Genomic DNA, 21379 nt, shown 5'->3' with positions numbered 1-21379 from the left:
CAAAGTATTGCACCCCAATTTTCAAGCTGTTAACCCTTAAAATGTGAAACCGGAGCCATTTACAATTTTAACCCCCTTACAGTCCCAGCCACAGCCTTTGCTGCGACTTCACCAATCCCAGGGGGGTATACGATACCAAATGAAGCCTTCTAGGAACGTTTTTAGTGGATTCCAGACCCTCACACATGCAGCTGCATGTACTGTACTCAAAAGTAACTGCGCAGTAATGGCGCGAAAATGAGGCTCTGCCTACTACAGAGAAAGGCCCTTCCTGACTGGGAAGGTGTCTTAACAAGTGCCTGGCGCTAAAAACGTTCCCCAATGTTATAAAAGTGTGAAATTCAACTTCAAACTGCATATAATACTTAAATAAAGCAATCGATTTAGCCCCTAAAAGTGTCTACCAGTTTATAGCCCATAATAAGCCCTTTATTCTGTTTGAGACTAAGAAAATGGCTTACCGATCCCCATGAGGGAAAAATGACAGCCTTCCAGCATTACAGTCTTGTTAGAAAAATGGCTAGTCATACCTTGAGCAGAAAAGTCTGCAAACTGTTCCCCCCAACTGAAGTTCTCTCAGCTCAACAGTCCTGTGTGGGAACAGCAATTGATTTTAGTTACTGCTGCTAAAATCATAATCCTCTTTTAAACAGAACTCTTCATCTCTTTCTGTTTCAGAGTAAATAGTACATACCAGTACTATTTTAAAATAACAAACTCTTGATAGAAGAATAAAAAACTACAACTAAACACCACAAACTCCTCACCATCCCCGTGGAGATGCTACTTGTTCAGAGCGGTAAGGAGAATGACTGGGGGGGCGGAGCCTGGGAGGGACTATATGGACAGCTCTTGCTGTGTGCTCTCCTTGCCATTCCCTGTAGGGGAGGAGAATATCCCACAAGTAATGGATGACGCCGTGGACCGGACACACCAATGTTGGAGAAATGTGTTTGCTTACTAGTCCAAAATACATTTGTACCTGTACTAACACTACTAACATATATGGCATTATCAAAGCACAACAATGGTTTTACAAATCATTAATGATACCTGAATAATGCTTAATACCCTAACAGAATTAATCAGAAAATAAAAAGCCTATTCAAACAAGAGGTTTCATACCAAGGTTTCCATAACCATATATGTTAGCAGATAAAATCTACATTAAATCTACATCTAGATTTGATGATAATCATACAAATTACATTTAAAATTAGCTCTTGGCATTCCATGGGATCTTTATGTGAAAGAAGTTATCTAGACTGATAATGATGTCTAAAAATGGGGGAGGGAGACAAAAACTAAATTCTAAAATCTAAGAGAACGAAAGGATATAGCTACCAAAAGTACAGCTTTACACTTATTAAGAGAATAAAGGAATGCCTTGCATATATGGTTTGCCAGGTATAAAAAAGGCACCTCTGTGATTACCTTGCATCTAAGGCTCTGCAGACTACCTCCTTATTTCAGTTCTTTTGACAGAATTGCATTTTAGCTAGTAAGTGCTGACCCATAAATCATTTCATGGGAGTAAGCACATAGTTATCTATATGGCACACATGAACTAGCGCTGACTAGCTGTAAAAAACTGTCAAAATGCAATGAGATAAGAGGCGGCCTTCAAGGGCTTAGAAATTAGCATGCAAGTCCACCTAGGTTTAGCTTTCAACAAAGCAAAGTGGAAAGTTATTTAAAATTCCATGTCCTATCAAAATCATGAAAGTTTAATTTTGACTAGACTATCCCATTAAGCATTCAACCAGATGGTTCCGTATCTCAGCAGGCTGTCAAGTAAAATGTATACAAAAATACTGGACAATTAATTAAACGTCCAGTTTTTTAATGCCTCTAGCCAATGTGGCAAAGAAAGAAACAACATTTCTCATGCACAACTGTGTGTTACTGGCAGCCAATGAGAGAAAATTAAAAAATAATAATAATAATAATAATAATAATAATAATATATATATATATATATATATATATATATATATTTATTTTATGCTTTGCTTGTTACTGGCAGTCAAATAGTACTGTGTGCCTGCTGGGGTAAATTGCCTGCTGTGTTTTTACTGGTAACCATAAGGGTGTAAAAACACAGCTGTGTGCGTTTTACTGGAAATTAAGGGGTGTAAAATCCCTGCTGAGAGTGTGCTACTGGAAGACAATGAGGGGGAAAAATCATAATTTATGTAAGAACTTACCTGATAAATTAATTTCTTTCATAATGGCAAGAGTCCATGAGCTAGTGACATATCAGGAGGGGCAAAATTCCTATAAATACACCTCGCACCACACACATACTTCAGTTTAACGTATAGCCAAGTAGTGAGGTGTAAAAAAGGAGTAAAAAGGCATACAAAAAAGAGGAACTGGAAAATAATATTGTGCTTTTATGCAAAAAAAACAGAATTTATGTTTACCTGATAAATTTCTTTCTCCAACGGTGTGTCCGGTCCACGGCGTCATCCTTACTTGTGGGATATTCTCTTCCCCAACAGGAAATGGCAAAGAGCCCAGCAAAGCTGGTCACATGATCCCTCCTAGGCTCCGCCTACCCCAGTCATTCGACCGACGTTAAGGAGGAATATTTGCATAGGAGAAACCATATGGTACCGTGGTGACTGTAGTTAAAGAAAATAAATTATCAGACCTGATTAAAAAACCAGGGCGGGCCGTGGACCGGACACACCGTTGGAGAAAGAAATTTATCAGGTAAACATAAATTCTGTTTTCTCCAACATAGGTGTGTCCGGTCCACGGCGTCATCCTTACTTGTGGGAACCAATACCAAAGCTTTAGGACACGGATGAAGGGAGGGAGCAAATCAGGTCACCTAAATGGAAGGCACCACGGCTTGCAAAACCTTTCTCCCAAAAATAGCCTCAGAAGAAGCAAAAGTATCAAACTTGTAAAATTTGGTAAAAGTGTGCAGTGAAGACCAAGTCGCTGCCCTACATATCTGATCAACAGAAGCCTCGTTCTTGAAGGCCCATGTGGAAGCCACAGCCCTAGTGGAATGAGCTGTGATTCTTTCGGGAGGCTGCCGTCCGGCAGTCTCGTAAGCCAATCTGATGATGCTTTTAATCCAAAAAGAGAGAGAGGTAGAAGTTGCTTTTTGACCTCTCCTTTTACCTGAATAAACAACAAACAAGGAAGATGTTTGTCTAAAATCCTTTGTAGCATCTAAATAGAATTTTAGAGCGCGAACAACATCCAAATTGTGCAACAAACGTTCCTTCTTTGAAACTGGTTTCGGACACAGAGAAGGTACGATAATCTCCTGGTTAATGTTTTTGTTAGAAACAACTTTTGGAAGAAAACCAGGTTTAGTACGTAAAACCACCTTATCTGCATGGAACACCAGATAAGGAGGAGAACACTGCAGAGCAGATAATTCTGAAACTCTTCTAGCAGAAGAAATTGCAACTAAAAACAAAACTTTCCAAGATAATAACTTAATATCAACGGAATGTAAGGGTTCAAACGGAACCCCCTGAAGAACTGAAAGAACTAAATTGAGACTCCAAGGAGGAGTCAAAGGTTTGTAAACAGGCTTGATTCTAACCAGAGCCTGAACAAAGGCTTGAACATCTGGCACAGCTGCCAGCTTTTTGTGAAGTAACACCGACAAGGCAGAAATCTGTCCCTTCAGGGAACTTGCCGATAATCCTTTTTCCAATCCTTTTTGAAGGAAGGATAGAATCCTAGGAATCTTAACCTTGTCCCAAGGGAATCCTTTAGATTCACACCAACAGATATATTTTTTCCAAATTTTGTGGTAAATCTTTCTAGTTACAGGCTTTCTGGCCTGAACAAGAGTATCGATAACAGAATCTGAGAAACCTCGCTTCGATAAAATCAAGCGTTCAATCTCCAAGCAGTCAGCTGGAGTGAAACCAGATTCGGATGTTCGAACGGACCCTGAACAAGAAGGTCTCGTCTCAAAGGTAGCTTCCAAGGTGGAGCCGATGACATATTCACCAGATCTGCATACCAAGTCCTGCGTGGCCACGCAGGAGCTATCAAGATCACCGACGCCCTCTCCTGATTGATCCTGGCTACCAGCCTGGGGATGAGAGGAAACGGCGGGAACACATAAGCTAGTTTGAAGGTCCAAGGTGCTACTAGTGCATCCACTAGAGCCGCCTTGGGATCCCTGGATCTGGACCCGTAACAAGGAACTTTGAAGTTCTGACGAGAGGCCATTAGATCCATGTCTGGAATGCCCCACAGCTGAGTGACTTGGGCAAAGATTTCCGGATGGAGTTCCCACTCCCCCGGATGCAATGTCTGACGACTCAGAAAATCCGCTTCCCAATTTTCCACTCCCGGGATGTGGATAGCAGACAGGTGGCAGGAGTGAGACTCCGCCCATAGAATAATCTTGGTCACTTCTTCCATCGCTAGGGAACTCCTTGTTCCCCCCTGATGGTTGATGTACGCAACAGTCGTCATGTTGTCTGATTGAAACCGTATGAACTTGGTCCTCGCTAGCTGAGGCCAAGCCTTGAGAGCATTGAATATCGCTCTCAGTTCCAGAATATTTATCGGTAGAAGAGATTCTTCCCGAGACCAAAGACCCTGAGCTTTCAGGGATCCCCAGACCGCGCCCCAGCCCATCAGACTGGCGTCGGTCGTGACAATGACCCACTCTGGTCTGCGGAATGTCATCCCTTGTGACAGGTTGTCCAGGGACAGCCACCAACGAAGTGAGTCTCTGGTCCTCTGATTTACTTGTATCTTTGGAGACAAGTCTGTATAGTCCCCATTCCACTGACTGAGCATGCACAGTTGTAATGGTCTTAGATGAATGCGCGCAAAAGGAACTATGTCCATTGCCGCTACCATCAACCCGATCACTTCCATGCACTGAGCTACGGAAGGAAGAGGAACGGAATGAAGTATCCGACAAGAGTCCAGAAGTTTTGTTTTTCTGGCCTCTGTTAGAAAAATCCTCATTTCTGAGGAGTCTATAATTGTTCCCAAGAAGGGAACCCTTGTTGACGGGGATAGAGAACTCTTTTCCACGTTCACTTTCCAGCCGTGAGATCTGAGAAAGGCCAGGACGATGTCCGTGTGAGCCTTTGCTCGAGGGAGGGACGACGCTTGAATCAGAATGTCGTCCAGGTAAGGTACTACTGCAATGCCCCTTGGTCTTAGCACCGCTAGAAGGGACCCTAGTACCTTTGTGAAAATCCTTGGAGCAGTGGCTAATCCGAAAGGAAGCGCCACAAACTGGTAATGTTTGTCCAGGAATGCAAACCTTAGGAACCGATGATGTTCCTTGTGGATAGGAATATGTAGATACGCATCCTTTAAATCCACCGTGGTCATGAATTGACCTTCCTGGATGGAAGGAAGGATAGTTCGAATGGTTTCCATCTTGAACGATGGGACCTTGAGAAATTTGTTTAAGATCTTGAGATCTAAGATTGGTCTGAACGTTCCCTCTTTTTTGGGAACTATGAACAGATTGGAGTAGAACCCCATCCCTTGTTCTCTTAATGGAACAGGATGAATCACTCCCATTTTTAACAGGTCTTCTACACAATGTAAGAACGCCTGTCTTTTTATGTGGTCTGAAGACAACTGAGACCTGTGGAACCTCCCCCTTGGGGGAAGTCCCTTGAATTCCAGAAGATAACCCTGGGAGACTATTTCTAGCGCCCAAGGATCCAGAACATCTCTTGCCCAAGCCTGAGCGAAGAGAGAGAGTCTGCCCCCCACCAGATCCGGTCCCGGATCGGGGGCCAATATTTCATGCTGTCTTGGTAGCAGTGGCAGGTTTCTTGGCCTGCTTTCCCTTGTTCCAGCCTTGCATTGGTCTCCAAGCTGGCTTGGCTTGAGAAGTATTACCCTCTTGCTTAGAGGACGTAGCACTTTGGGCTGGTCCGTTTTTACGAAAGGGACGAAAATTAGGTCTATTTTTTGCCTTGAAAGGCCGATCCTGAGGAAGGGCGTGGCCCTTACCCCCAGTGATATCAGAGATAATCTCTTTCAAGTCAGGGCCAAACAGCGTTTTCCCCTTGAAAGGAATGTTTAGTAGCTTGTTCTTGGAAGACGCATCAGCCGACCAAGATTTCAACCAAAGCGCTCTGCGCGCCACAATAGCAAACCCAGAATTCTTAGCCGCTAACCTAGCCAATTGCAAAGTGGCGTCTAGAGTGAAAGAATTAGCCAATTTGAGAGCATTGATTCTGTCCATAATCTCCTCATAAGGAGGAGAATCACTATCGAGCACCTTTATCAGTTCATCAAACCAGAAATATGCGGCTGTAGTGACAGGGACAATGCATGAAATGGGTTGTAGAAGGTAACCCTGCTGAACAAACATCTTTTTAAGCAAACCTTCTAATTTTTTATCCATAGGATCTTTGAAAGCACAACTATCCTCTATGGGTATAGTGGTGCGTTTGTTTAAAGTAGAAACCGCTCCCTCGACCTTGGGGACTGACTGCCATAAGTCCTTTCTGGGGTCGACCATAGGAAACAATTTTTTAAATATGGGGGGAGGGACGAAAGGAATACCGGGCCTTTCCCATTCTTTATTAACAATGTCCGCCACCCGCTTGGGTATAGGAAAAGCTTCTGGGAGCCCCGGCACCTCTAGGAACTTGTCCATTTTACATAGTTTCTCTGGGATGACCAACTTTTCACAATCATCCAGAGTGGATAATACCTCCTTAAGCAAAATGCGGAGATGTTCCAACTTAAATTTAAATGTAATCACATCAGATTCAGCCTGATGAGAAATGTTCCCTGAATCAGTAATTTCTCCCTCAGACAAAACCTCCCTGGCCCCCTCAGATTGGGTTAGGGGCCCTTCAGAGATATTAATATCAGCGTCGTCATGCTCTTCAGTAACTAAAACAGAGCAGCCACGCTTACGCTGACAAGGGTTCATTTTGGCTAAAATGTTTTTGACAGAATTATCCATTACAGCCGTTAATTGTTGCATAGTAAGGAGTATTGGCGCGCTAGATGTACTAGGGGCCTCCTGAGTGGGCAAGACTCGTGTAGACGAAGGAGGGAATGATGCAGTACCATGCTTACTCCCCTCACTTGAGGAATCATCTTGGGCATCATTGTCATTATCACATAAATCACATTTATTTAAATGAATAGGAATTCTGGCTTCCCCACATTCAGAACACAGTCTATCTGGTAGTTCAGACATGTTAAACAGGCATAAACTTGATAAGAAAGTACAAAAAACGTTTTAAAATAAAACCGTTACTGTCACTTTAAATTTTAAACTGAACACACTTTATTACTGCAATTGCGAAAAAACATGAAGGAATTGTTCAAAATTCACCAAATTTTCACCACAGTGTCTTAAAGCCTTAAAAATATTGCACACCAAATTTGGAAGCTTTAACCCTTAAAATAACGGAACCGGAGCCGTTTTAAGCTTTAACCCCTTTACAGTCCCTGGTATCTGCTTTGCTGAGACCCAACCAAACCCAAAGGGGAATACGATACCAAATGACGCCTTCAGAAAGTCTTTTCTAAGTATCAGAGCTCCTCTCACATGCGACTGCATGCCATGCCTCTCAAAAACAAGTGCGCCACACCGGCGCGAAAATGAGACTCTGCTTATGCTTTGGGAAAGCCCCTAAGAAATAAGGTGTCTAATACAGTGCCTGCCGATATTATTATATCAAAATACCCAGATAAAATGATTCCTCAAGGCTAAATATGTGTTAATAATGAATCGATTTAGCCCAGAAAAGTCTACAGTCTAAATAAGCCCTTGTGAAGCCCTTATTTACGATCGTAATAAACATGGCTTACCGGATCCCATAGGGAAAATGACAGCTTCCAGCATTACATCGTCTTGTTAGAATGTGTCATACCTCAAGCAGCAAGAGACTGCACACTGTTCCCCCAACTGAAGTTAATTGCTCTCAACAGTCCTGTGTGGAACAGCCATGGATTTTAGTTACGGTTGCTAAAATCATTTTCCTCATACAAACAGAAATCTTCATCTCTTTTCTGTTTCTGAGTAAATAGTACATACCAGCACTATTTCAAAATAACAAACTCTTGATTGAATAATAAAAAACTACAGTTAAACACTAAAAAACTCTAAGCCATCTCCGTGGAGATGTTGCCTGTACAACGGCAAAGAGAATGACTGGGGTAGGCGGAGCCTAGGAGGGATCATGTGACCAGCTTTGCTGGGCTCTTTGCCATTTCCTGTTGGGGAAGAGAATATCCCACAAGTAAGGATGACGCCGTGGACCGGACACACCTATGTTGGAGAAATATAACCACCAAAAACAGGATGGGCCTCATGGACTCTTGCCATTATGAAAGAAATGAATTTATCAGGTAAGTTCTTACATAAATTATGTTTTCTTTCATGTAAATGGCAAGAGTCCATGAGCTAGTGACGTATGGGATAAAATATCCAAGATGTGGAAGACCACAGAAGAGTCACTAGACAGGGAGGGATAAAATAAAAACAGCTATTTCCGCTGAGAAATTAAAAAAAAAAAAAAAGTTCTTCTTATAAACAGAAGAATCAAACTGAGACAGCTGCCTGAAGAACTTTTCTACCAAAGATTGCTTCCGAAGAAGCAAATACATAGACATGGTAAAATTTAGTAAATGTATGCAAAGAAGACCAAGTTGCTGCTTTGCAAATCTGATCAACTGAAGCTTGATTCTTGAAAGCCCAAGAAGTGGCAACTGATCTAGTAGAATGAGCTGCAATTCTCTGAGGTGGAGACTGTTTCGCCTCCAATAAGCCTTGTGAATCAAAAGCTTTAACCAAGATGCCAAAGAAATAGCAGAGGCTTTCTGACCTTTGCCTAGAACCAGAAAAGACAACAAATAGACTAGAAGTCTTCCTGAATCTCAACATACTATTTCCAAGCCCTTACCACATCCAAAGAGTAACGATTTTTCAAGTGAATTCTTAGGATTTGGACACAAGGAAGGAACAACAATTTCCCTACTAATGTTAGAATTCACAACCTTAGGAAGAGATTTAAACGAAGTCTGCAAAATAGTTTTATCCTGATGGAAAATCAGAAAAGGAGACTCACAAGAGAGCAGACAATTCAGAAACTCTTCTAGCAGAAGATAGCCAAAAGTAACATACTCTCCAAAAAAGTAGTTTAATATCCAAAGAATGCATAGGCTCAAAAGGAGGAGTATGTAAAACCTTCAAAACCAAATTAAGACTCCATGGAGGAGAAATAGACTTAATAACAGGCTTGAAACGGACCAAAGCCTGAACAAAACAGTGAATATCACGAAGTTTAGCAATCTTTCTATGAAATTTAACAAAAAGAGCAGAGATTTGTCCCTTCAAAGTACTTGTAGACAAACCTTTATATAAACCGTCCTGAAGAAACTATAATATTCTATAAATTCTAAAAGAATGCCAAGAGAATTTATGAGAACACCACCATGAAATATAGGTTTTCCAAACCCGATAATAAATCTTCCTTGAAACAGATTTACGAGCATGCAACATAGTATTGATCACCGAGTCAGATAAACCTCTATGACTAAGCACTAAACATTCAATTTCCATACCTTCAAATTTAGTGATTTGAGATCCTGATGGAAAAACAGCCCTTGAGACAGGTCTGGCCTTAAAGAAAGTGACCAAGGTTGGCAACTGGACACCCGGACAAGATCTGCATACCAAAACCAGTGAGGCCATGCTGGTGCTATCAGAAACACATGCAATTGTTCCATTATGATCTGGAGATCACCCTTGGAAGAAGAACTAGAGGATTCCAAACCCCTTGTGCTGAAAGAAACCCAAGACAGCTCCCCAACCTGAAACACTTGCATCTGTTGAGACTACCATCCAGGAAAGACAAACAAAAGAGGCCCCTTGAATAATACGATGCTAGTCTAACCACCAAGTCATGGAGAGTAGAATGCTGGGATTTTAGAATATCAATTGTGATAGAGTATAATCCCTGCACCATTGATTCAGCATGCAAAACTCATATGAAACAAGCAAAGGGGATAACGTCCGATGCTGCAGTCATGAGACCTAAAACTTCCATGCACATAGCCACTGAAGGGAATGATCGAGACTGAAGGTTTCGACAGGCTGAAACCAATTTCATTCGCCTCTACTCTGTTGAAGACAGTCATGGGCACTGAATCTATCTGGAAACCTAAAAAGGTGACCCTTGTCTGAGGAATCAAACTCTTTGGTAAATTGATCCTCCAACCATGTCTTTGAAGAAACAACACTAGTTGATTCATGTGAGATTCTGCTAAATGAAAAGATTGAGCCAATACCAAGATATTGTCCAAATAAGGAAACGCCGCAATACCCTGCTCTCTGATTACAGATAGAAGGGCACTGAGAACCTTCTAAAAGATTCTTGGAGCTGTCGCTAGGCCAAATGGAAGAGCGACAAATTGGTAATGCTTGTCTAGAAAAGAGAATCTGAAAACCAATAGTGAGATCTGGAGGAATCGGAATGTGAAGATAAGCGTCCTGTAAGTCTATTGCTGACATGTAATGACCTTGCTGAACAAAAGGCAGATTAATCCTTATAGTCATCATTTTGAAAGATTGGACCCTTACAAAACGATTCAAAAACTTCAGATCCAGAACTGGTCTAAATGAATTTTCTTTCTTTGGGACAATAAATAGATTTGAATAAAAACCCAGACCCTGTTCCTGAAGCGAAACTGGTATAATCACCTCTGAAAGCTCCAGATCTGAAACATACTTCAGAAAAGCCTGAGCTTTAACAGGATTTGTTGTAACATGAGAGAGAAAGAATCTTCTCATAGGAGGTCTTATTCTGAAACCTATTCGATACCCTTGAGAGACAAGACTCTGAATCCACTGATTCTGAACAGAATCTGCCCAAATGTTTTGACATAATTTCAATCTGCCCCCCACCAGTTGAACTGGATTGAGGGCCGCACCTTCATGCAGTCTTGGGAGCTGGCTTTGGCTTCTTATAAGGCTTGGATTTATTCCAACTTGAAGATGGCTTCCAATTGGAACCAGAGTCCTATGGGGAAGGAGTGGTTTTCTGTTCTCTATTGCGATGAAAGGAACGAAACCGATTAGAAACTTTAGATTTACCCTTAGGCTTTTTATCTTGGGGCAAAAAAACTCACTTCCCCCCAGTGATAGTGGAAGTAATAGAATGCAACGGAGAACCAAATAAATTATTACCCTGGAAAGATAGAGATAGTAATCAAGATTTAGATACCATGTCAGCATTCCATGATTTAAGCCATAAAGCTCTTCTAGCTAAAGACATAGATTTAACATCAATCTTGATGATACCAAAAATAGCATCAAGGATAAAATGATTAGCATGTTGAAGAAAACGAACAGTGCTAGACAAATCAGGATCTGTTTCTTGATGTGCTAAGCTATCCAACCAAAAAGTTGATGCAAACGCAACATCAGCCATAGAAATGGCAGGCCTGAGAATATAGCCGGAATTTAAATAAGATTTCCTTAGATACGATTCAATCTTCCTATCTAAAGGATCCTTAAAAGAAGTACTATCTTCCATAGGAATAGTAGTACGTTTGGCAAGAGTAGAAATGGCCCCATCAACCTTAGGGACTTTTTCCTAAAACTCCAAATTAGCCACTGGTAAAGGATATAACTCCTTAAACCTAGGAGGAGGATTACAAGAAGCATTAGGCTTAGATCATTCCTTAGCAATCACATCAGAAACTGCATCTGGAACAGGAAAAACCTCAGGAGTAATCACAGGGGGTTTAAAAAACATAATTTATGCTTACCTGATAAATTCCTTTCTTCTGTTGTGTGATCAGTCCACGGGTCATCATTACTTCTGGGATATAACTCCTCCCCAACAGGAAATGCAAGAGGATTCACCCAGCAGAGCTGATATAGCTCCTCCCCTCTACGTCAGTCCCAGTCATTCGACCAAGAATCAACGAGAAAGGAGTAACCAAGGGTGAAGTGGTGACTGGAGTATAATTTAAAAGATATTTACCTGCCTGAAAAACAGGGCGGGCCGTGGACTGATCACACAACAGAAGAAAGGAATTTATCAGGTAAGCATAAATTATGTTTTCTTCTGTTATGTGTGATCAGTCCACGGGTCATCATTACTTCTGGGATACCAATACCAAAGCAAAAGTACACGGATGACGGGAGGGATAGGCAGGCTCTTTATACAGAAGGAACCACTGCCTGAAGAACCTTTCTCCCAAAAATAGCCTCCGAAGAAGCAAAAGTGTCAAATTTGTAAAATTTGGAAAAAGTATGAAGCGAAGACCAAGTTGCAGCCTTGCAAATCTGTTCAACAGAGGCCTCATTCTTAAAGGCCCAAGTGGAAGCCACAGCTCTAGTGGAATGAGCTGTAATTCTTTCAGGAGGCTGCTGTCCAGCAGTCTCATAGGCTAAACGTATTATGTTACGAAGCCAAAAAGAGAGAGAGGTAGCAGAAGCTTTTTGACCTCTCCTCTGACCAGAATAAACGACAAACAGGGAAGAAGTTTGACGAAACTCTTTAGTTGCCTGCAAGTAGAACTTGAGGGCACGAACTACATCCAGATTGTGTAGAAGACGTTCCTTCTTTGAAGAAGGATTTGGACACAAGGATGGAACAACAATCTCTTGATTGATATTCCTGTTAGTAACTACCTTAGGTAAGAACCCAGGTTTAGTACGCAGAACTACCTTGTCTGAGTGAAAAATCAGATAAGGAGAATCACAATGTAATGCTGATAACTCAGAGACTCTTCGAGCCGAGGAAATAGCCATTAAAAACAGAACTTTCCAAGATAACAATTTTATATCAATGGAATGAAGGGGTTCAAACGGAACACCCTGTAAAACGTTAAGAACTAAGTTTAAGCTCCATGGTGGAGCAACAGCTTTAAACACAGGCTTGATCCTAGCTAAAGCCTGACAAAAGGCCTGGACGTCTGGATTTTCTGACAGACGCCTGTGTAACAAGATGGACAGAGCTGAAATCTGTCCCTTTAATGAACTAGCCGATAAACCCTTTTCTAAGCCCTCTTGTAGAAAGGACAAGATCCTAGAGATCCTAACCTTACTCCAGGAGTAACGTTTGGATTCACACCAGTATAGGTATTTACGCCATATTTTATGGTAAATCTTTCTGGTAACAGGCTTCCTAGCCTGTATCAGGGTATCAATAACCGACTCAGAAAAACCACGTTTTGATAAAATCAAGCGTTCAATTTCCAAGCAGTCAGTTTCAGAGAAGTTAGATTTTGATGTTTGAACGGACCCTGTATCAGAAGGTCCTGTCTTAGAGGTAGAGACCAAGGTGGACAGGATGACATGTCCACTAGATCTGCATACCAAGTCCTGCGTGGCCATGCAGGTGCTATTAGAATCACTGATGCTCTCTCCTGTTTGATTTTGGCAATCAATCGAGGAAGCAGCGGGAAGGGTGGAAACACATAAGCCATCCCGAAGTTCCAAGGTGCTGTCAAAGCATCTATCAGAACCGCTCCCGGATCCCTGGATCTGGACCCGTAGTGAGGAAGTTTGGCGTTCTGGCGAGACGCCATGAGATCTATCTCTGGTTTGCCCCAACGTCGAAGTATTTGGGCAAAGACCTCCGGATGAAGTTCCCACTCCCCCGGATGAAAAGTCTGGCGACTCAAGAAATCCGCCTCCCAGTTCTCCACTCCCGGGATGTGGATTGCTGACAGGTGGCAAGAGTGAGACTCTGCCCATCGAATTATCTTTGATACTTCCATCATTGCTAGGGAGCTTTTTGTCCCTCCCTGATGGTTGATGTAAGCTACAGTCGTGATATTGTCCGACTGAAACCTGATGAACCCCCAAGTTGTTAATTGGGGCCAAGCCAGAAGGGCATTGAGAACTGCTCTCAATTCCAGAATGTTTATTGGAAGGAGACTCTCCTCCTGATTCCATAATCCCTGAGCCTTCAGAGAATTCCAGACAGCGCCCCAACCTAGTAGGCTGGCGTCTGTTGTTACAATTGTCCAGTCTGGCCTGCTGAATGGCATCCCCCTGGACAGGTGTGGCCGATGAAGCCACCATAGAAGAGAATTTCTGGTCTCTTGATTCAGATTCAGAGTAGGGGACAAATCTGAGTAATCCCCATTCCACTGACTTAGCATGCATAATTGCAGCGGTCTGAGGTGTAGGCGTGCAAAAGGTACTATGTCCATTGCCGCTACCATTAAGCCGATCACCTCCATGCATTGAGCTACTGACGGGTGTTGAATGGAATGAAGGACACGGCATGCATCTTGAAGTTTTGTTAACCTGTCCTCTGTCAGGTAAATCTTCATTTCTACAGAATCTATAAGAGTCCCCAAGAATGGAACTCTTGTGAGAGGAAAAAGAGAACTCTTCTTTTCGTTCACTTTCCATCCATGCGACCTTAGAAATGCCAGAACTAACTCTGTATGAGACTTGGCAGTTTGAAAGCTTGAAGCCTGTATTAGAATGTCGTCTAGATACGGAGCTACCGAAATCCCTCGCGGTCTTAGTACCGCCAGGAGGGCACCTAGAATCTTTGTGAAGATTCTTGGGGCCGTAGCCAATCCGAATGGAAGAGCTACAAACTGGTAGTGCCTGTCTAGGAAGGCAAACCGTAGATACCGGTGATGATCTTTGTGGATCGGTATGTGAAGGTAAGCATCTTTTAAATCCACTGTGGTCATGTACTGACCCTTTTGGATCATGGGCAAGATTGTCCGAATAGTTTCCATCTTGAACGATGGAACTCTTAGGAATTTGTTTAGAATCTTTAAATCTAAGATTGGTCTGAAGGTTCCCTCTTTTTTGGGAACCACAAACAGGTTTGAGTAGAACCCTTGTCCTTGTTCCGACCGCGGAACCGGATGGATCACTCCCATTAATAACAGATCTTGTACACAGCGTAGAAACGCTTCTTTCTTTATCTGGTTTGTTGACAATCTTGACAGATGAAATCTCCCTCTTGGGGGAGATAATTTGAAGTCTAGAAGGTATCCCTGAGATATGATCTCTAGCGCCCAGGGATCCTGAACATCTCTTGCCCAGGCCTGGGCGAAGAGAGAAAGTCTGCCCCCCACTAGATCCGGTCCCGGATCGGGGGCTCTCGGTTCATGCTGTCTTTGGGGCAGCAGCAGGTTTCCTGGCCTGTTTGCCCTTGTTCCAGGACTGGTTGGGCTTCCAGCCTTGCCTGTAACGAGCAACAGCTCCTTCCTGTTTTGGTGCAGTGGAGGTTGATGCTGCTCCTGTTTTGAAATTCCGAAAGGGACGAAAATTAGACTGTCTAGCCTTAGCTTTGGCTTTGTCTTGAGGTAGGGCGTGGCCCTTACCTCCTGTAATGTCAGCGATAATTTCTTTCAAACCGGGCCCAAATAAGGACTGCCCCTTGAAAGGTATATTAAGTAATTTGGACTTAGAAGTAACATCAGCTGACCAGGATTTTAGCCACAGAGCCCTACGTGCCTGTATGGCGAATCCTGAGTTCTTAGCCGTAAGTTTGGTTAAATGTACTACGGCCTCCGAAATGAATGAATTAGCTAGTTTAAGGACTCTAAGCCTGTCCATAATGTCGTCTAGCGTATATGAACTAAGGTTCTCTTCCAGAGACTCAATCCAAAATGCTGCCGCAGCCGTAATCGGCGCGATACATGCAAGGGGTTGCAAAATAAAACCTTGTTGAACAAACATTTTCTTAAGGTAACCCTCCAATTTTTTATCCATTGGATCTGAAAAGGCACAGCTATCCTCCACCGGGATAGTGGTACGCTTAGCTAGAGTAGAAACTGCTCCCTCCACCTTAGGGACCGTTTGCCATAAGTCCCGAGTGGTGGCGTCTATTGGAAACATCTTTCTAAATATTGGAGGGGGTGAGAACGGCACACCGGGTCTATCCCACTCCTTAGTAACAATTTCAGTTAATCTCTTAGGTATAGGAAAAACGTCAGTACTCGCCGGTACCGCAAAGTATTTATCCAACCTACATAGTTTCTCTGGTATTGCAACGGTGTTACAATCATTGAGAGCTGCTAAGACCTCCCCTAGTAATACACGGAGGTTCTCCAATTTAAATTTAAAATTTGAAATATCTGAATCCAATCTGTTTGGATCAGAACCGTCACCCACAGAATGAAGCTCTCCGTCCTCATGCTCTGCAAGCTGTGACGCAGTATCAGACATGGCCCTAGTATTGTCAGCGCACTCTGTTCTCACCCCAGAGTGATCACGCTTGCCTCTTAGCTCAGGTAATTTAGACAAAACTTCAGTCATAACAGTAGCCATATCTTGTAATGTTATCTGTAATGGCCGCCCAGATGTACTAGGCGCCATAATATCACGCACCTCCCGGGCGGGAGATGCAGGTACTGCCGCGTGAGGCGAGTTAGTCGGCATAACTCTCCCCTCGCAGATTGGTGAAATTTGTTCACATTGTACAGATTGACTTTTATTTAAAGTAGCATCAATACAGTTAGTACATAAATTTCTATTGGGCTCCACCTTGGCATTGGAACAAATGACACAGATATCCTCTGAGTCAGACATGTTTAACACACTAGCAATAACTTGCAACCTGGTTATAATCTTTTTTAGCAAAAACGTACTGTGCCTCAAAAAGGTACTTAAACGATTAATGATTAAATGACAGTTGAGATAATAAACTGAAAACAGTTATAGCATCAACTTTAAAACAACACAACTTTTAGCAAAGGTTTTGTTCCCATTAGTAAGATAACATAACTAAATTTGACATAAAAATTATTGAGTAACGTCTTTATCCACAGTCAATATAAAAAATTCTCACAGCTCTGCTGAGAGAATGTACCTCCCTTCAAGAAGTTTGAAGACCCCTGAGATCTGTCAGAGATGAACCGGATCATGCAGGAAAAATAATAGCTGACTGGAAATTGTTGATGCGTAGCAAAGAGCGCCAAAAACGGCCCCTCCCTCTCACACACAGCAGTGAAGAGAAACGAAACTGTCACAATTCAAAATAAACTACTGCCAAGTGGAAAATAAAGCCCAAACATTTATTTACTCAGTACCTCAGCAGTGTAAACGATTCTACATTCCAGCAAAAACGTTTAACATGATATAATAGTTATTAAAAAGATTAGTGACCTTTAACAAAGTAGTTCCGGTGAAGTACCATTCCCAGAATACTGAAGTGTATACATACATGTCATTATAACGGTATAGCAGGATTTTCTCATCAATTCCATTCAGAAAATAAAAACTGCTACATACCTCAATGCAGATTCATCTGCCCCTGTCCCCTGATCTGAAGCTTTTACCTCCCTCAGATGGCCGAGAACAGCAATATGATCTTAACTACTCCGGTTAAAATCATAGTAAAAACTCTGGTAGATTCTTCCTCAAAGTCTGCCAGAGAAGTAATAACACGCTCCGGTGCTATTATAAAATAACAAACTTTTGATTGAAGTCATAAAAACTAAGTATAATCACCATAGTCCTCTCACACATCCTATCTAGTCGTTGGGTGCAAGAGAATGACTGGGACTGACGTAGAGGGGAGGAGCTATATCAGCTCTGCTGGGTGAATCCTCTTGCATTTCCTGTTGGGGAGGAGTTATATCCCAGAAGTAATGATGACCCGTGGACTGATCACACATAACAGAAGAAACAGAATTTAAACGTTTACTGGTTTTGTTATCAAGAGTATCAGACTCCTCAATACCCAAAGTAACCAATACTTCTTTCAACAAAGACCGAATATATTCAATCTTAAAAAGATAAGATTTATGAATTTCAATGTCTGAAGTAGGATCTTCTGAACCAGAGAGATCCTCTTCAGAGTATGTTGTCGGTCATTACAAATTTTATCAGTTTTATGAGAAGTTTTAAAAGACCTTTCACGTTTATTAGAAGGTGGAATAGCAGACATAGCCTTCTGTATTGCATCAGCAATATCATTTTTCATATCAACAGGGATATCATGTACATTAGATGTTAAGGGAACAAAAGACGCTGTAATAGCACTAATAGAAACATTATCAGCATGCAAAAGCTTATCATGACAACTGTTATATAATATAGCCGGAGATATAATCTCAGCTTGCTTACAACAGATACACTTAGCTTTGGTAGAACTGTGTTCATGTAGCATGGTTCCTATACAGGATCAGACTGAGACATCTTGCAAAATGTAAGAGAAAAAATAACATTTAAACAAAATATCCAATTTCCTCATATAGCCGTTTCAAGAATGGGGAAAAATGCATATGCTAAATAGACAGAAAAGCAAACAGCATAGCCCTCTAGAATATAAAGAGAGCAGGGAGCATAAAGGAAGTGGGGTAATATAACCCAAAAATTACCCACGACGCAAAGTGAATTTTTTTTGGCCCCAATCAACATCCGAAAATTACGCAACTCGCGTCATAACAAGTGCAACTTACAACCAAACGTCAATAAAGACGCAGGAAATTACGAAATTTGCGGCAAAAAAAATTTGCGCCAAAAATGACGCAATAAATAACAGCATTTTGCACCCTCGTGAGCCTACATTTGCCCGTGAAATTTAAGGAAAAACAATTCAAATTGGAAAAAAAGAATAAACCCCAGGTAAGAAAATATTAAAAATAACTTCCTAAAACATGATTCTCATACTGAAACTGTTTGACTGCAAAGGGAAATACACATAGCCCTGAAAGATGGCAAATATAAGTTAATACATATATTTAAAACTTTACATTAATACATAAAGCGCCAAACATAGCTGAGAGTGTCTTAAACAATGATACATACTTACTGAAAGACACCCATCCACATATAGCAGACAGCCAAACCAGTACTGAAAACTATCTGCAGAGGTAATGTTTTAAGAGTATATCGTCGATCTGAAAAGGGAGGTAGGAGATAAATCCCAACGACCGATAACAGAAAACCCTTGAAAAGAAGAGATTTCCCATGAGTGAAAACCATAAAAATCAACAGGCAATACTCTCTTCACATCCCTCTGACAAACACTGTACTCAGAGGAATTGGGCTTCAGAATGCTTAGAAGCGCTTATCAAAGAAGAAATCATAAAAATCTAGCACAAACTTACTTCACCACCTCCATAGGAGGCAAAGTTTGTAAAACTGAAGTATGTGTGTGGTGGGAGGTGTATTTATAGGCATTTTGAGGTTTGGGAAACTTTCCCCCCTCCTGGTAGGAATGTATATCCCATACGTCACTAGCTCATGGACTCTTGCCATTTACATGAAAGAAAAACATAAAAAATACACTTGAATTAGTTAATCCTACTGTAGGGCAAAGTTCACATATAAATCACATTTGAAAAAGCTTTGGTGAAATGCGTCCGATGGCGCAGGTGGGTTAGAGGTATGCTTATGCCATCTATCTCTGTTGTTTTACTTGTACTTCAATAAACGCTATGTTTTACTATTTACAAACTGTGGATGTCTGCATGGCTTGCTAATAAAAAGGATACTTTGTTATTTTAACGTCCACATGTATATGTGGACTTTGCTCTAAAGCCGGATTAACTAATTTAAGTTTTTTCATATGTGGTTCCCAGCTCCTAGGGACTAAGCTGCTAATGTGCTAATTATGGGTAGAGCACTATTAAATCCTGCTTGATTACATGAAAATACACTGCAGTACATAGAGTCTCTATATTTTCTATAATTTGTGTTACTGGCAGCTAAAGGGATACAATCATCAGTGAACATTATTTATGGTAGAGAGGAAGGACCACTGTGACCCCAAACCAACCACCCTTGCAAGTCATCTACAGGTTGTACAGTGTTTTTGTTCAAATCAGTTTGCAAGCCTACTTGCATACAACAACGATATTATGAAAGAAAAATATTACACTGACACAAAGCTCCATACAAACACTAAAATAACTAATAAGAAAAAATTGCAACTACAGATCAACTTTAAGATTTTATGAGCAGTAAGACAAATTAAATGTGTTGCTCTACATATAGTTTTTGCACTTTAAAGGCCATTATAGTTGAACAATAACACAAATTCATAAGAGCATGCCATTTTAAGACTAGTGACCCTGCACCTCTGTGATTGGCCCCTGCAAATGTGTTAAACACATAGAAAAAGTTCACTAGGAATCCACAGAGCACTGCTGATCCAATTAGCAGCACTAATTACACAGCTGGTTTCTGAGACAAGCTCTGTTGATTGGTTCAGCTGCACTAGTTGCATGAACCAGCTGTGTAATTAGTTCTGCTGATTGGATCAGTGACAGTTTCCACTCAGGACCAGCAGTCCTTTGCAGGTAGTAAGCCATACTTCTACTATGTGTTTAAACCCCTTTATAAGTACAAGGTTGCTAGCCCTAAAATTACATGTTCTAACAACTTAGAACATGTAATGTTTCAACAGCAAATACGTGGGAAATGTTAATTAAATGTACTGAATGCGCAATGTTTATATTATCCACACTCAAAAACCTGATGAAAGTGAGAAAAAGGGAGAGGGTAGACAATATACTTGTTAATGAATACATTAAGTTAGATCAAATAGTCACGGATGCAGAAGACAATTAGAAAAAATGATCGGAAATTAATACTAAATTAAACCGAAAATGAAAAAATATTTCTGCATTGATATTGCATGAAATGTCGACCTAGAACTAAACTGACCACACATGCAGTAAAACACATTAAAACAGATTCCACACTCACATACATGCAAATAGCCTGAAATAATATGTACTTTACTCACCATTTTCTTTCTGAGTTTTAACCACAAATGGTTCTGCATCCACTGATTTTGGTCGGCTTAGGAATTGCTCAAGATCAGTTTTAGTTTTTAAAAGTTGATCAATGTCGGACTTGGGTCTAATTAAGGGTGATTCTCCGTTAGCATGAGGTCTAAAATAAATTGATAAAAAAATATATAAACATCAAAACCGTTATAAAACTATATTTCGTGTAGCTACTATAGTATGTTATATAAAACTCAGAAGCACATGAACAAAGAAATAGCTGAATGAACTCTAAGGACACGGGTACTAATCACTAATGGTATAGATTGCTTATGGAGAAAGGTGGTGCTCAAAATATGAGAAACAGTGTTAAAATGGCATAATAAAGGGCTCCTGGGGATTAATGATGATGTAGCATATTAAAAGTCCGGAAAATAGCAAAAGGAAGTAGTTTAAGAGTCCCACTTAAATATTTTACATCAAACATACGTCGCTCTATATTTATTACAAAGATAGAATAGTAGATTTGTGGATAAATGTGTAATGTCGCTCCCAAATGGCTGAACTAACACATTATTTTTGGTATTGCCCTTTAATTAACCAGTTCTGGAGTAAGATTAGTTACTGCATTTCTAAAATCACGGGAGAGCTGTTACAGTTAAACTTAGAAATAATTATTTTTTTGCTTCCAAAGAATAGTAGATACAGAAACAAG

The 21379-nt window shown here is 41.1% G+C and overlaps 1 protein-coding gene across 1 annotated transcript in view; it reads right to left on the bottom strand.

Moving 5' to 3' along the window:
- CD2AP (CD2 associated protein) overlaps nucleotides 1-21379 on the bottom strand; it is a gene marked incomplete at its 3' end in the record, with an annotated part of 687573 nt that overhangs the window by 16422 nt on the left and 649772 nt on the right. Inside the window, 1 exon segment of the mRNA XM_053709615.1 lies at nucleotides 20682-20830. Coding sequence (XP_053565590.1) covers nucleotides 20682-20830 — 149 coding nt within the window.

Source organism: Bombina bombina, chromosome 4 (assembly GCF_027579735.1).
Source record: "Bombina bombina isolate aBomBom1 chromosome 4, aBomBom1.pri, whole genome shotgun sequence".
NCBI lineage: Eukaryota > Metazoa > Chordata > Amphibia > Anura > Bombinatoridae > Bombina > Bombina bombina.
The sequence above is the reverse complement of the archived record's forward strand: the minus strand, read 5'-3'. Positions and strand labels throughout refer to the sequence as shown.